General features: G+C 37.0%; 1 protein-coding gene across 4 annotated transcripts in view; it reads right to left on the bottom strand.

The window, feature by feature from the left end:
- AUH (AU RNA binding methylglutaconyl-CoA hydratase) overlaps positions 1 to 14,348 on the bottom strand; it is a 156,302-nt gene that overhangs the window by 123,454 nt on the left and 18,500 nt on the right. For 3 of the 4 annotated variants that reach the window (XM_033123439.1, XM_033123437.1, XM_033123436.1), the window contains exons 2-3: positions 13,354 to 13,421; positions 13,162 to 13,249 (exon numbers count right to left, since the gene is read on the bottom strand). The exons of the other annotated variant lie outside the window; for it this stretch is intronic. In XM_033123439.1, coding sequence (XP_032979330.1) covers positions 13,162 to 13,249; positions 13,354 to 13,421 — 156 coding nt within the window. The remainder of the gene's footprint in view (positions 1 to 13,161; positions 13,250 to 13,353; positions 13,422 to 14,348) is intronic. 4 annotated transcript variants of the gene reach the window in all.

Here is a 14,348-nt window from a genome sequence, read left to right as displayed (position 1 = left end):
AAACAACAATGACAGAATATCCCCCAAATTAATGTCAGACACCAAACCACAGATCCAGTAAGCTCAGAGAATGCCAAGCAGAAAACACTAAGAACACCAGTGCCAAGAAGAAACTGGCAATCTAAATATTCCTACGTCTATTAAAGCAATTGAATCAATAATTAACCTTCAAAAACAAAGCACCAGACCCAGAGGGTTCACTGATAAATTACACCAAACATTTTAGGAAAAAATTATTACAATTCTCTACAATTTCTTCCAAAGGACAAAAGCAGAGAGAATACTCCCAATCTATGAGGCCAGCTATACCCCAATACCAAAACCAGACAAAGACATCACAAGAAAACTCCAGTCCAATCTCTCTCATGAACATAGATGCAGATTCTCAACAAAATATTAGCAAATCAAATCCAACAACGTATAAAAAGATTTATACACCACAACTAGGTGGGATTTATTCCAGGTATGAAAGGCTATTCTGCATTCAGAAATCAATTAAAATAATCCATCACATCAGCAGGCTAACCAAAAAATATCACGATCATCTCAATAGATGCAGAAAAAGCATTTGACAATACCGATTCATAATATACACTAACAATAAATTAGAAAGAGGAGAACTTCCTCAACTTGATAAAGGGTATCCATAAAACACCTACAGCTAGCATCATACTTAATGTGAGATACTTGAAGTTTCCCCACTATGTCAGGTAAAAGCAGGGATGTCTCGTCTCACCACTGCTTTTCAGTGTCGTACTGGAAGTCCTTACAGGCACACCTCGGAGATACTGCAGGTCCGGTTTCAGACCTCTCAATAAAGCAAACATCACCATAAAGGAAGTCACATCAATTTTTTGGTTTTCCAGTGTACTTATAAGTTCTGTTTACACTATACTGTAGTCCATTATGTGTGCAATAGCATATGTCTAAATAAACAATGCACACACCTTAATTACAAAATACTTCATTGTTAAAAAATGCTGACCAACATCTGGGCCTTCAGTGAGTCGCAATCTTCTTGCTGGTGGAGGGTCTCACCTCAGCAAAGCGCGGTAAAACTAGCTATGCCGGTATTAATGCAGTAAAGCAAAGGAAGGAAGTAGAAGGTAATACAGACTGGAGAAGGACACCATATAAAACTGTCACTGTTCACAAATGACATGATTATCTACTATGTAGAAAATCCAAAAGAACTGACCAAAATATTCCTGGATATAATAAGCAATTATACCAAAGTTGCAGAATACAGGGCTAATATATAAAAGTCAATCTCTTTTCTATATACCAAGAGTAAACAAGTGGAATTTGAAATTGAAAACACAATACCATTTACATTAGCACCCCCCAAAATGAAACACTTAGGTATAAATCTAACAAAATATGTAAAAGATCTATATGCGGAAAACCACAAAAATGATGAACAAAATCAAAGAACTAAATAACTGGAGGGATAGTCCATGTTCATAAATAAGAAGACTCGACATTGTCAAGATGTTTCTTCCCAATTTGATCTGTAGATTCAACATATGGACACAACATCAAAGGCATGACCCATGAAAGAAATAATGGGTATGCTGGACTTTATTAAAATGAAAAACTTCTGCTCTGCAAAAGACAAAGTCAAGAAAACGAAAAGACAACCCACAGCCTGGGAAAAAATAATCACAAAAGACACATGTGATAAAGGACTATGATCTAAAATATACAAAGAACTCTTATAACTCAATAAGAAAACAAGCAACTCAGTTAACAACTGGCCAAAGCCCTTAACAGATACCTCACCAAAGAACATATACAGATGGCAAATAGGCATATGAAAAAATGGTCCACCCCATATGGCATCAAGGAAATGCAAATGAAAACAACGCGACCCCACTACACACCTAGTATTACAGTGGCCAATATATGGAACACTAACACCACCATATGCTGACAAGAATTCAGGGCAGCGGCAGCTTTCACTCACTGCTGGTGAGAAGGCAAATGGTTCAGCCATTCTGGAAGACAGTTTGGTGGATTCGGGTAAAACTAAACATACTCTTACCATATGATCCAGCAATTAGGCTGCTTGCTATTTACCCAAAGTAGTTGAAAAGTTATGTCCACACAAAAACCTGCACACAGATGTTTACAGTGGCTTTATTCATAATCACCAATACTTGGAAGCAACCAAGATATCCTTTAGCAGGTGAATGAATAAACTCTGGTAGATCCAAACAATGGGATATAATTTAGCACTAAAAAGAAATGAGCCATCAAAGCAGGACAAAGCATGGAAGAAATGTAAATGCACATTACTAAGTGAAAGAAACCAATCTCAAAAGGCTGCAATACTCAAAAGAGCTCCAAGCTTGTAAGGCCGAAGGCTACCAGTTCGATCCCCACATGGGCCAGTGGACTCTCAACCACAAGGTTGCCGGTGCGTCTCCTAGACTCTCACAAGGGACGGTGAGCAGCGCCCCCTGCAACTAACATTGAACACGGCACCTTGAGCTGAGCTGCAGCTGAGCTCCCAGATGGCTCAGTTGGTTGGAGCACGTCCTCTTCAACCACAAGGTTCCCAGTTCGACTCCCGCAAGGGCTGGTGGGCTGTGCCCCCTGCAACTAACAATGGCAACTGGACCTGGAGCTGAGCTGCGCCCTCTACAACTACGATTGAAAGGACAACAACTTGACTTGGAAAAAGTCCTGGAAGTACACACTGTTCCCCAATAAAAGTCCTGTTCCCCTTCCCCAATAAAATCTTTTAAAAAATTTTTAATAAGGCTACATACTGTATAATTCCACCAACTATGTGACAGTCTGAAAAAAGGTAAAACTATGAAGATAGTAAGAAGATCAGTGGTTGTGAGGGTGGGGAGATGAACAGGCAGAGCGCAGAGGATTTTTTAGGTCAGTGAAAATACTCTGTATGACACTACAATGGTGTATACATGGCATTATTCCTCTGTCCAAACCCACAGAAGGCACAGCAACAAGAGTGACCCTAAGGTAAACGATGGACTTTGGGTGATGACGACGCGTGACGTGTCAGTGTGGGGTCATCAGCTGTAACAAATGCACCGCTCTGGTGGGGATGTGATGGTGGGGGGGCTGTGTACGCGTGGGGACAGGAGTAGAGGGGAAATCTCTGTACCTTCCTCTCAAATTTGCTACAAACCTAAAAGTGCTCTAAAAAATAATTAAAGTTTTAAAAATCATATAGTAAATTTTCCTCAGTTTTTTATAGTAACTCCCCATTTAATGAAAAGGACTGCTCAGCCATAGGATTTTTATCAGAATTCAATTTTATCAGAATTCATTTTTCCTCAAAGTGAAGTGTCCCTTCGCCCACCACAAGCTCCATTCTGTCCCACATCGCAGCCCTCTGGCTACGTGAAGGCTTCTCTCTCACGTTGTGTCTGCGGTCCCTGCCCCACAGGAGCATGGTGATGCCATCAGCATGCGAACTATGGCAATATCTCCATTTTGAAAAAGTTTCACTAAGCCCTCATACACTTCCAGCTAGCACAGTTCTATGAACAAATATAGAATGAGCAAATGAGTAAATATATAAACAGATAATACAAATGCAGAATGGGAGAAGATGAGAATGAATCCTATGCTGATGAACTGGAAATGGAGCTACCAATATGAATGGGGTGGTTTTCAAAATATAGAGACATTGACGTAAATATGAGTGTATGTATATGTAATGTAATGTATCGGGGGTGCCAAAAAACTGTACACATTTTAAGAGATGTTACTATGTATTACTTTTTGAAGTTGAATTGAATTACACAGCAATATGTAATACGATGTTAGCTCAAAAGGTGGTGTTAGCTCAAAAGATAGCGTTAATCAAATGAATGCTTGCGTCATTTATTGTATTACAATTTTAATACAGTTTTTTCCTTTCTTGATGTGTATACATTTTTTAGGCACCCTCTGTATTTATTTATTTATCTACATATTTCTTAGCTCTGTGCAGTAAAAAGGCCTCAAAGCAAAGATCACCCAAGGAACGAGAGTTAGCACCCAGATCTTGGTTCTTAAATACCATTCCCCACCGAAGGGAACTGGAGACTTCCACCTCTGACTATGACGGACTAAGTGGTATTGGACGAGCCCTTCTTCCCTCAAAATATATAAAATGTCTTTCAGATGGTAATCAACAGGTAGTTAGAGATTTACACGGGAGTCTACTTACTTAGAGCTTTCTTTCTGAAAGCAGTTTACAGGTTGGGTGCAAGGCAGGGGAATGTATGCAGAGCAAGAACCATAGTCTGGATGATATACAGAGATGAGAGTCTGGGTGGCTGGAATTTGCAGGACAGGTAACTGGAGAGGAGAAAGCTTTTCAGAGAAAGAGCTCCAATAATCTACATGGGGTTCCCTTCAGCTTTAAGCTGAAAATGCCGATTCACAGGCAATTATCAGAGAAAGAACATCACAGGGAACTATGGTCCGAACAACTCCTGGTGTTCTTGTTATGACCAACAGGAATCAAGATAACGGAGAGAACACCCAGGGCATTCAGTACATATACCAGAAACTAAGAACAAGCCTCGAAAGGGTCAAGCAAATCCTCCAGGAGAGGAACCACCTGCAGGAACCACCCAGTAGGGACTGTCCTATCTGCCACAAAACGCCCCCAATTCACAGATAATTCATGTATGTAATTCAAGAGAAGAAAATCACCAAAAGTTTGTAGTTAGGAAGAGATGACAAGTGAAAGCATGTAACATTACAAATGTTTTAAATGAGTAAATTATATTGATATTCAATGTACTAATCATGTTGCGTTTACTTTTATAGAATTTGAAAATACTATCCCCATCTCTCAAACCCTAGTTTGCGCCAAAAAGTCCTAAGTTATTCAATTGGCAATTCTAATTGGGGGGTTTTCAGGAAGTCTAAACCTCAAGGTTATCTGAATTGGTAGTAGCTTGCAAACCTAGCATTCACCCAAATGATGCTACCACTGAATAAAACACTTCTACAGCTGTGAGTTGCAGGGCTGTCTGCAGGATTGTTCTTCAGTCACGAGGGAAAAGGGGTGCTTGCTGTGTGGTTAGAGACACAGCTGTCACGGTGCCTTCCTGCAGAGCTCAATGGAACTCAGCATGGCTTCTCTGGCTGTGGGTAAGGGGTCAGGTGCAGGGAAGGACTGGGACAGCCTGGAGAGAAAGGAATGGCAGCAACCTGTAACAGAGTGAAAGGCTGGGTCTTGGTCTCTCTGACTCCGTCTCCTTCAATTCTGTCAACCCCACGGCCTTCAAACAGCTCCTGCTTTAGACTTGCTAGTCATTACAGTGATTCTGCTTGGGGCTTCAGTTTTTACAAAAACAGCCGCTCCCATTTCCCCTTCCCTTGACATAAAAAGAAGCCTAAACTCTACTTTTTAAAGATGGATTTGAGGTACCATTAGGTCTCCCATCTTCTCTGCTGGCATCTTCTCGATCAATAAACCTTTCCTTACTCCAAACTCTGACGCTTTGAGTTTTGGCCTTCGAAGCATGGGGTACGCGGATTTAGGACTGGTAACAAACAAGGCATAGGCATACTGCAGCCTGCAGCCCATTCTTCACCGTTTCTGTTAAGGCCCTCAAGCTTGGTCTTTATTTTTTTGGAAAGCATTGTAAAATTTTTTAAATAAAAAAAGTATATGACTGTGGACGGAAAAAGGGCCACCAGTGAACCTGACAAGCTCAGGAGACTGAAAATAACCACGTAAGATGGCATGAACATAAACATTCCTAACTAAGGTGGGCCACGGGGGGGGGGGGGGGACACTGTTAGCCTGCAGGTTCCTTGACAAAGTCAATCTCTACCTTCAGTGAGCCTGTCTACTGTCTTTTTGCGTCTAAGATGACATCCTTGGAATATCAGTGATCCCTTTTTCCGGACCAGCGCAGGAAACTGCAGAACTCCTCCTTGTTATTCTTGTCCCCAGATGACCATCTCTACGTGCTATAAAAAGGGAACTATTAACTATCCTGTACTCACCTATGTAAAAGAAGTACTTGTCTCTCTTATTTACTTTTATCCAATCCCAGAGATTTCCCCTACTTTGCTTTCTCCTACCCCCTTAATCTACCACCAATGGATTTCATATAACCCTCCCCCTTTGATTGTAATATATAAAATAAGTTGCAAAACGACCATTTTCCAGAGCATTTTCTCAGTCCGTTGAGATTTTGCTTCCTGGCAATTATCTTCAGGTTAGCTCAAATAAACTCTCACCGTGTTTCCCCAAAAATAATACCTAGCCAGACAATCAGCTCTAATGCGTCTTTTGGAACAAAAATTAATATAAGACCCGGTATCATATTATATCATACTATATTAATTATATTATATTATATATTATATTATACCCGGTCTTATATTATGTAAGACCCGGTATTATATTATATAATATTATATTATATTACGCCTGGTCTTATATTATATTGTATGTTATATTTATTATATTATATTATATTGTATATAATATAAGAGCCGGTCTTATTTCACTTCTAATGTCACTTGCTCCAAAAGACACATTAGAGCTGATTGTCCGGCTAGGTCTTATTTTCGGGGAAACACAGTATAAGCTTTCTCTTAGGCTGGATGTTTTCGACCTGACAGACGGTAAGAAGCATAGGTCACATATTCAAAAGGTCCCAGAGATTATGACGTGGACATCTTTAGGGGCCATTATTCAGCCCACAACACACTTTCTTTCTGAGTATTATTTGAAGCAGGGGAGTGAGATGATCCTTTATCTTTTTTTTAAATCGCTTGGGATGCTTTTTGGGGAATGTGCTATAGTGGGACCAGAGTGGAAGCAGAGGGATGAGTCAGCATACATATACTTACTATTTGTTAAAAAGAAAATATCTACACAGCATAAAATATTATTTAAGTAGTTTTAAAATGGAAATAGGGTCAGAAATGAATTAGCAACAGCCAATAATTATGACTTCCTCAGAAAGGCCATGAATACGCTGAGTCATTTTAATGGCATATCTGGAATGTTCAAATGAAGAGGTTGGGGGAGTGGGGTTGAAAATTCTAACCCTCTAATTCAATGGTTGATTTTTCTGGCTATCTGCCCCCCATCCTAAAACTGTCTAGGGGCCTCTGCCTTGAGTCACTTCATAAGCATACAAATGGCACTATTATCACTCAGGAAATTCCCAGGGTTTTAGGAGCTCTGTGCTAGGAATCCAGGGTAAAGACCAAATACTTATTTTATTATATCACAATACCTAAATTCACATTTTGCAACATATGCAAAAATCAACAATGCATCATAGATCTAAATGTAAAACACAAAAACTAAAAACTTCTGAATGAAAACACACTTTGCGACTTTGGGGTAAAATATTTCTTAGTTCACAAAATAAGTAACAAAACTTAAAAAACCAAAGTGATAAATCAAACTTCAACTGAAAAACTTTTGCTCTTCAAAACAAACTTAAGAAAAAGGTAAGCTACAAATAGAGTGGGAGAAAATACTTGCCAAACATCTATCAGATAAAGGCCTCGTATCAATTTATAAAGAACTGTACAACTCTACTGACATCCTAATAAAAAACACAGGGAAAAGATACCACCAAAAAAACAGTACCAGAAAAAATGCTCAAAATCACTAATCATTGGAGAAATGCAAACTAAAACCACAAGGACGTATAACTACATACCATTAGGACGCCTAAAACTAAAAAGACTAACAATACCCAGCGTAGGAGAGAATGTGGAGCACCTAGAACTCTCAGGCACTGCTGAAGGAATGCAAAATGGTGCAGCCACTCTAGAACACAGTTGGCAGCTTCTTATAAAACAAAACATACAGTTAGAATAAAACCCAATAATTTCACTCGTAAGTATGTACCCAAAAGAAACAAAAACATGTTCACAAAAAGTCTTACATGTGAATGTTCATAGAAGCAGCATTTACAAAAGCCAAATATTAGAAAAACACAAATGACCATCAACTTCTAAACAGATAAACAAATTTGTGATACATCCATACAGTGGACTACTCAACATAGAAAATGAATGTTCAGCAGTAAAATAAAAATCATACTTGGCAATAAAACAAAACTGTTGAAACATGTAACATGGGTGAACCTGAAAGCATTATGCTAAGTGAAGAAAGCCAGATACAAAAGACCACTTACAGTAGGATTTAAAAAACATTCTGGAAGAGGCAAACTATGGTAAGAATAAGGAACTGAGGGTTTAAGGCGTCAGAGTGGGGGAAATGATTGATTATAAGTGAGCACAAGAGAGCATTTTAAGTGATGACATATTCTATATCACAACTGTGATCATGGTTTAAATGTCTGTCAAAACTCATCAATTATATACTTAAAACTGGTACATAGAATTGCAAGTAATTCATACCTCGATACAAGATTTTTTAATTCAAAAAAATTATATACAACAAAAGAACCCTATGCTAAACTAATATGAATGAATTGCGGGTATCCTTTCACTTTACTTAGCGAACCCTCTAAGGGATTAAAATTCAAATACATAAATGTAACTTACATATAACATTCAAATACATAAATATAACTGAGGTTCTGAGACAATATTGAATAAGTTCATTAATCAGAGGCCACCATGTATCTAACCCCATTATGACATCTGTATCCATTTGAACAATACACAAAACATTCAATAAAGCATGTTGACAATTTTAGTGAGAAGTTTTTAGTCAGAACACAATGTACTAGAATTCAAAAGCAGAAGCAAAACTACCTTTCTTTTAAAAAAAAAACAAAAAAAACCCAAGCTGGTATAACTCAGTGAAACACTCAATTTAGATTGCTATATACAGGAATCAATTACCAAGAATTGTTTATGGTCTATTTTAGGAATTTCAAAGGAAAAAACTCCTCAGTCTCAGTAATTTCTCATAAAATTTCACTTTAAAAATTTTACGGTAAAAACAATCCAAACTAAGTACTTTGCTACTTAGTTTTAGAACTCTAGAAGAACAAAAATAAACAGATGATGAGGATTACATGTTTACAACCAATGCAGTAGCATAGCCAAATGGACTTTTTCTTAATTTTAGGCAAATATATTAAAATTTTTACTACCTATACATTTTGAAATAGCATTATTTCAGCTTTCCTGTGTGTGTGTGTGTGTGTGTGTGTGTGTGTGAGAGAGTGTGTGTGAGATAAAATTTTTAGATGGATAAACAATTCCTAAAACATTCAGCAGAGCACACATTCAAGCCAATCTCTTATACAAATTATGTAGCCAGTGCTTCACAATGAGCTTTGACTATCAAAATGACATGTCTCCGTATTGTATGAAAAGTACAAGCAAGCCATGATGACCCCAGAGTCGTGTTCTAACCTACAAAAACGAGACCACCACAGTGATTCCCAACCTGGAGTCATGCCGAGGGTATGGCATGGTATCTGCAAACATGCACTTGTAGGAAACTTGTCTACAGCCATGAGAGCTATGATACATACTTTTTCTGTGCTTAGATATTGTTGTGGTTAAAACAGAAAATCTATTTAAATACATTACTATAACCAGAATGGCATTTTGACATTACGCACCTTCTCAGTCAACGCAGGACCACTATGATGTGTAAGTATGTGAAATTTCAAGAACTTAGAACGGAGACCGCATATCCCGGAAGACCACTGGTATAATAAAGAAAACTGGTATAATAAAGAAATATAGAAGAATCACTGGTATAATAAAGAAAACTCTGCCTTAAGAGTCAGAAGTAGTTCCAGTTAAGCCACCCCTTTAATCAGGTCCCTACCCTTACAGGCATTCTATAAAATAAAAGCATGTGAATTGTTCTGTAAGATATTTTTATTCTAAAAATCCTTCCTCTCAAATGTTGTAACAAAATAATCAAAAACTCAGTTAATGTCACAATTTTACTTATCACAACCAAAAAATACACTAACACACTTGGTAATTTTTCCAAAATTATTTACTTTGTATAGACTCAATATAATTACTATGACAATTATTACAGAAAATTGGAGAAAAGAAAATATCACTCTTAATCCATGACCTGATTTGTAGACAAAGTTTACACAGCTGCAGTCATAATGGGCATACCATTTCATATACAGCTCTCTTACAACATGTATTTTCCACAGTATAATACAGTCTTCACATTATCACGTTAAATATTTCAACATTCTACTGAGTGCATTTGTATATTTACGTATATTTGTATGCACTTGTATAATGAAGTACTAGAAGGATAATTAAAATAAAAATTGCTATTTTTATTAGGGGAAGAATGGAGTGGAGGGAGTACAGTGACAGCAGAACTTTTCTCTTTGTGTACTTTTTCATACATTTTGTACACATTTCATATATTTTGACCTACTACCTATTTTTAAAAAAACTAAAATTGTATTTTAAAAATGTAAGTGAAATATGGTTATCGATTCTAAATAAATTTAAATGGGAAGTCAGTAATCACTCAGTCCAACCTCCAATGCATGCAGGGATCGCTTAATTATCTGTTTTCTAGAATATTAGAAAAATGAAGCAGAAAAAAGATGAACCAGTCCGGAGCCAGAAACACTCTCAGTGAATAGGAGGGTGGTCAGAGACAATCCAAAGAAACTGCTAAACGCATCTCAACGGTCCCTGAAAAGAACATCAGCAAATCGCAGCAGTTTAAAGGCTGGTTAATTGCAGCAAACACATGCTCGGTCCTATTACGTACTGTGTTCAGAGAACGCAAAAGATGATTTTCAAATAAGAAAAAGAGAAATTCCCTTCCTCAAGAAATCTGAGGCAAGCATACTTCGTAAGCTTTATGTTTTTGGAAATGAACAAGATGCCACTGGAATACAGATGTACAAAGACAAACCGGTGCGGCGGCAGAAAGGAAAGAGGGAAAAGGAGTAACTTTAGGGGGCTGCTAGGGCTAAGAGAATAGCCCTCAATTAATGAGTATGTTGTTTGGGGGGATTTTTCTTTTGAATATTACTACTTCAGAATAAAAATTAAAACTCTAATCATGTGAAAGACTGTACTCTTCAACAATAACTAACAAATGAGGCCTGATTAAAATTAGTATTTTATACTAATATTTTACGTTTATCTGGACTTACACTTAATCTGTGCATATTAATAAACACAGACCTACTAAACTGCCTGTTTCAAATAAATGGAAGAAAACCTTTCAGAGAAATTTGAAAGAATGGTTCCATTACTAAATACTGAGTTCCTAAAATAAATGATTTGTCCCAATTTTTCTAGAATTCAAACACTAATTATTTTTGACAAAATACAGCATCAGTTCTTATGACTTAAAATATAGATTATCCTAACCTGTAAAATTTAAAAGCTAACACAGCAAAGACATCAGATTTGATTAACACTTAGAAAAAAGTTTTCAAAGCTAATTTAATAATCTGGTAAAAAACATTTGGTATATTATTTAGTATGTCCCCATATAGGCAACCTATAAAAGACATCCATGAACTGTACTCAAGTATTAAAGCGTTTTTCAAAGAATATAAATAATGTGGAAATGCAAACCATGTGGGCAGCAACGGAACAGGTGACATAAAAAGAATCCGCCCAGCAGCTACAGCGTAGTAACTTCGAAACCTATGACCAACAGAAAGAAGGTAATGCTAGCATGATCCCCAAGGCCTAGTTCTGAAGCACGGTCTTGCCCCTGCCCTGACTGCGTCACTCCTCAGAGACTCACATCACTGGCCGTCTCTAAAGGCCCCTAACTGCTCCAGATCCTCCCACTAAGCCCCTCCGACCCTCAGAGGACCTGATGCCATCAGAATGGCGTTCGGCTCAGTCCCCTGGAGTCATATTCATTCACCTGTCCTAAAGTCATTGATACAAGAATTCTACCATCTCAGTGTAAGTTGCTCACATTGTTAAAGGAATAAAATGGAAATATGTGGGAAGCCCTAATAAAGACTATGAACAGCCATCACTTACTATTGACCATGCTTTACCTACACTGAATCCAACAGGCTGGAGGTCGCACTGGACAGGCAGACGGTGTCACTCGCATTTGACAGATGTAAAGGCAGACGCTAAACACATGAGCACCCAGCCGCTGAGGAGTATAATTTTACTGTCTTTGGTTACCAAACTGGGTTAAAACTAACCGTTGTAGGTATGCTACATTACAACAGAAGCCAAAATTAATTCATTTACACTGAATGTTCCTACATACCATAAAATTCTGCAGTATTTTAAGGTGGAAGACACAGAATATGACGCTTGAAAAACTGAAGCACAAGAATAAAATTGAAGAAAATCAGTTTCACAACTAGGACACATCAAAAAACGTTCTGTCTAGAAATATTTCCCCATGTTCTCAACATCATTCTAGGTATACTGCAAATGCTCGATACCTGGTTAGTGAATTAAATACTGTATGTCGTTCCCTCAAACATTGATTACCTCAAGGGGATTATCCCATTTATATTTTTACTGAATAAAAAATTTTATGCTTTAATCAAGTTCCACCTTCATTTGCTTATTAGTAAATTACAATGATACTGCATGTTATTAGTATTTTTTATCTTAATCATCCACATTTTTACTAGCTAAAACAGATCATTCAATCTCATGGCTTAGAAATATTTACAAATATGGAAAATGCAAAACAACTTAAGCTTTACCTTTTGGTAATTCAGTACAAATGGAAAACAAAAAATTAAAACATTTATCTTCAACTGATGCAAATACCAATTTTAAAATACATTCCATGGACATATACTTAAGTGGGCACTACTACAAACACCAAGCTTCAAAGCCAATGTCTATACTTAACACTTTGTACTGGGGCAGCTTCTGCTAGTCAATTAAGGTATTTTTTGAGCCACAAATAAATACAAGGCACACTGTTGTGGGTAGGAAACCCAATTTTCCTTCTCAGCTGATCTTTCATTAATATCATTCATGCACTACAAATATTTTTAATGACTCAAAGTGTTTTTTCAACTTCCAAAACAATCTACTCATTGCAAAAGTTTCTAATACTGACAAAGCATCTTTTTTCTTGTAAACCAGTTAAAAAAAAAAAAGACAAAGAGGAATTGTTGGTAATGGAATTCAAACCACAGAACACTTTATGATGGAAAATAGGCTATTACTGAGGAAAAATTAGACTACAATTTAATTACATAATAAAATTGATTTACATACCAGCACAGAATATCCCTGGGACTTCACTCCTGACTATTACAGTCCGCACTTTCTTATCAGATTTTAAAGCATCCACAGCTTTTGAGAACTAAAAAGAAACAGGGAGAGTAAGAAGAAAAAGGGAATTTTTTCAGATTGATGTCAACACTATGGCTTAATATTAGTAGCAAACAGTTTAATATTTACACTCACCATTTTTACAAGATTTTTACTGAATGAATTTTTGGCATAAGCTCTGTTTATTCCAAGCACCACAATTCCTAGTTAAGAAAAAAAAAAAGTATAAGCACTTGAGTTAGTGAGTTAGGATACAGACTCCCCAGATACAGCTAGTTAACTCGGGATTTAGGAAATCTACCATCTCCTTGAGATTCACTCCAACAGCTTTATCCTTATTTTTGTTTTTACCTATCTTTTCAAAATAAACATGTTTTAAAGAATGTGGTACATGTAGCATGTTTATAAAATCAATCTTCTGCTTAATATTCACCACTTTTCTTCAGACTGTTAGAGAACTTTATAACATCATGTCACCTTCAATTTGTCTCTTCTTAAGCACCACCAAAGTAATTTGGCATATTAAAATTTTACATTACTAAGTCTGACTAATTAGAGGAAAGGCCACAATTATCAGTGAAAATTCTCAATTGCAGCACACTATTTACAATGGTTTCGTCACCTTCAAGCACAGAGAGAATAGCTAATAAATACTTGTCACAGGCAAGTATTGCAGGATCAGGTTTTTTTGCTAGTATACCAGGAGATAATACCTGAGATAACATGTGTTACTCTTTTTGTCATAGAAAATAGTTTTCAATATTTCCATCCCAAGTTTCTCTGACTTTGTTGCACATACTTAACCTGAAGACACTTCCATTTACAAGTCCAACAAGCAATTCAACCTCAATCTACTGAAACAAAGTTCATTCCCACAAAGGCTAGCTCTCCCTCCTAACTTCCCTAATTTTATCAGACTATCATTTAAATCCAGCGTCCCACTCACTCCAATTGCTGCATTCAATTTTCCAAAAACAATTCTATGCATAGAATTCACCCTTAGCTTACAATCCTTTAATTATTTCTAAACTATCTGAGTTCAAAACCCTTAATGTGCTTTTCAAAGCCCTATACTCATACAACCTGTACTCAGCGTCCTTGTCCCCTGAATAAGCACATGCATAAGTATT

The sequence above is a fragment of the Rhinolophus ferrumequinum genome, chromosome 12, assembly GCF_004115265.2.
Source record: "Rhinolophus ferrumequinum isolate MPI-CBG mRhiFer1 chromosome 12, mRhiFer1_v1.p, whole genome shotgun sequence".
NCBI classification, from domain to species: Eukaryota; Metazoa; Chordata; class Mammalia; order Chiroptera; family Rhinolophidae; genus Rhinolophus; species Rhinolophus ferrumequinum.
The sequence above is the reverse complement of the archived record's forward strand: the minus strand, read 5'-3'. Positions and strand labels throughout refer to the sequence as shown.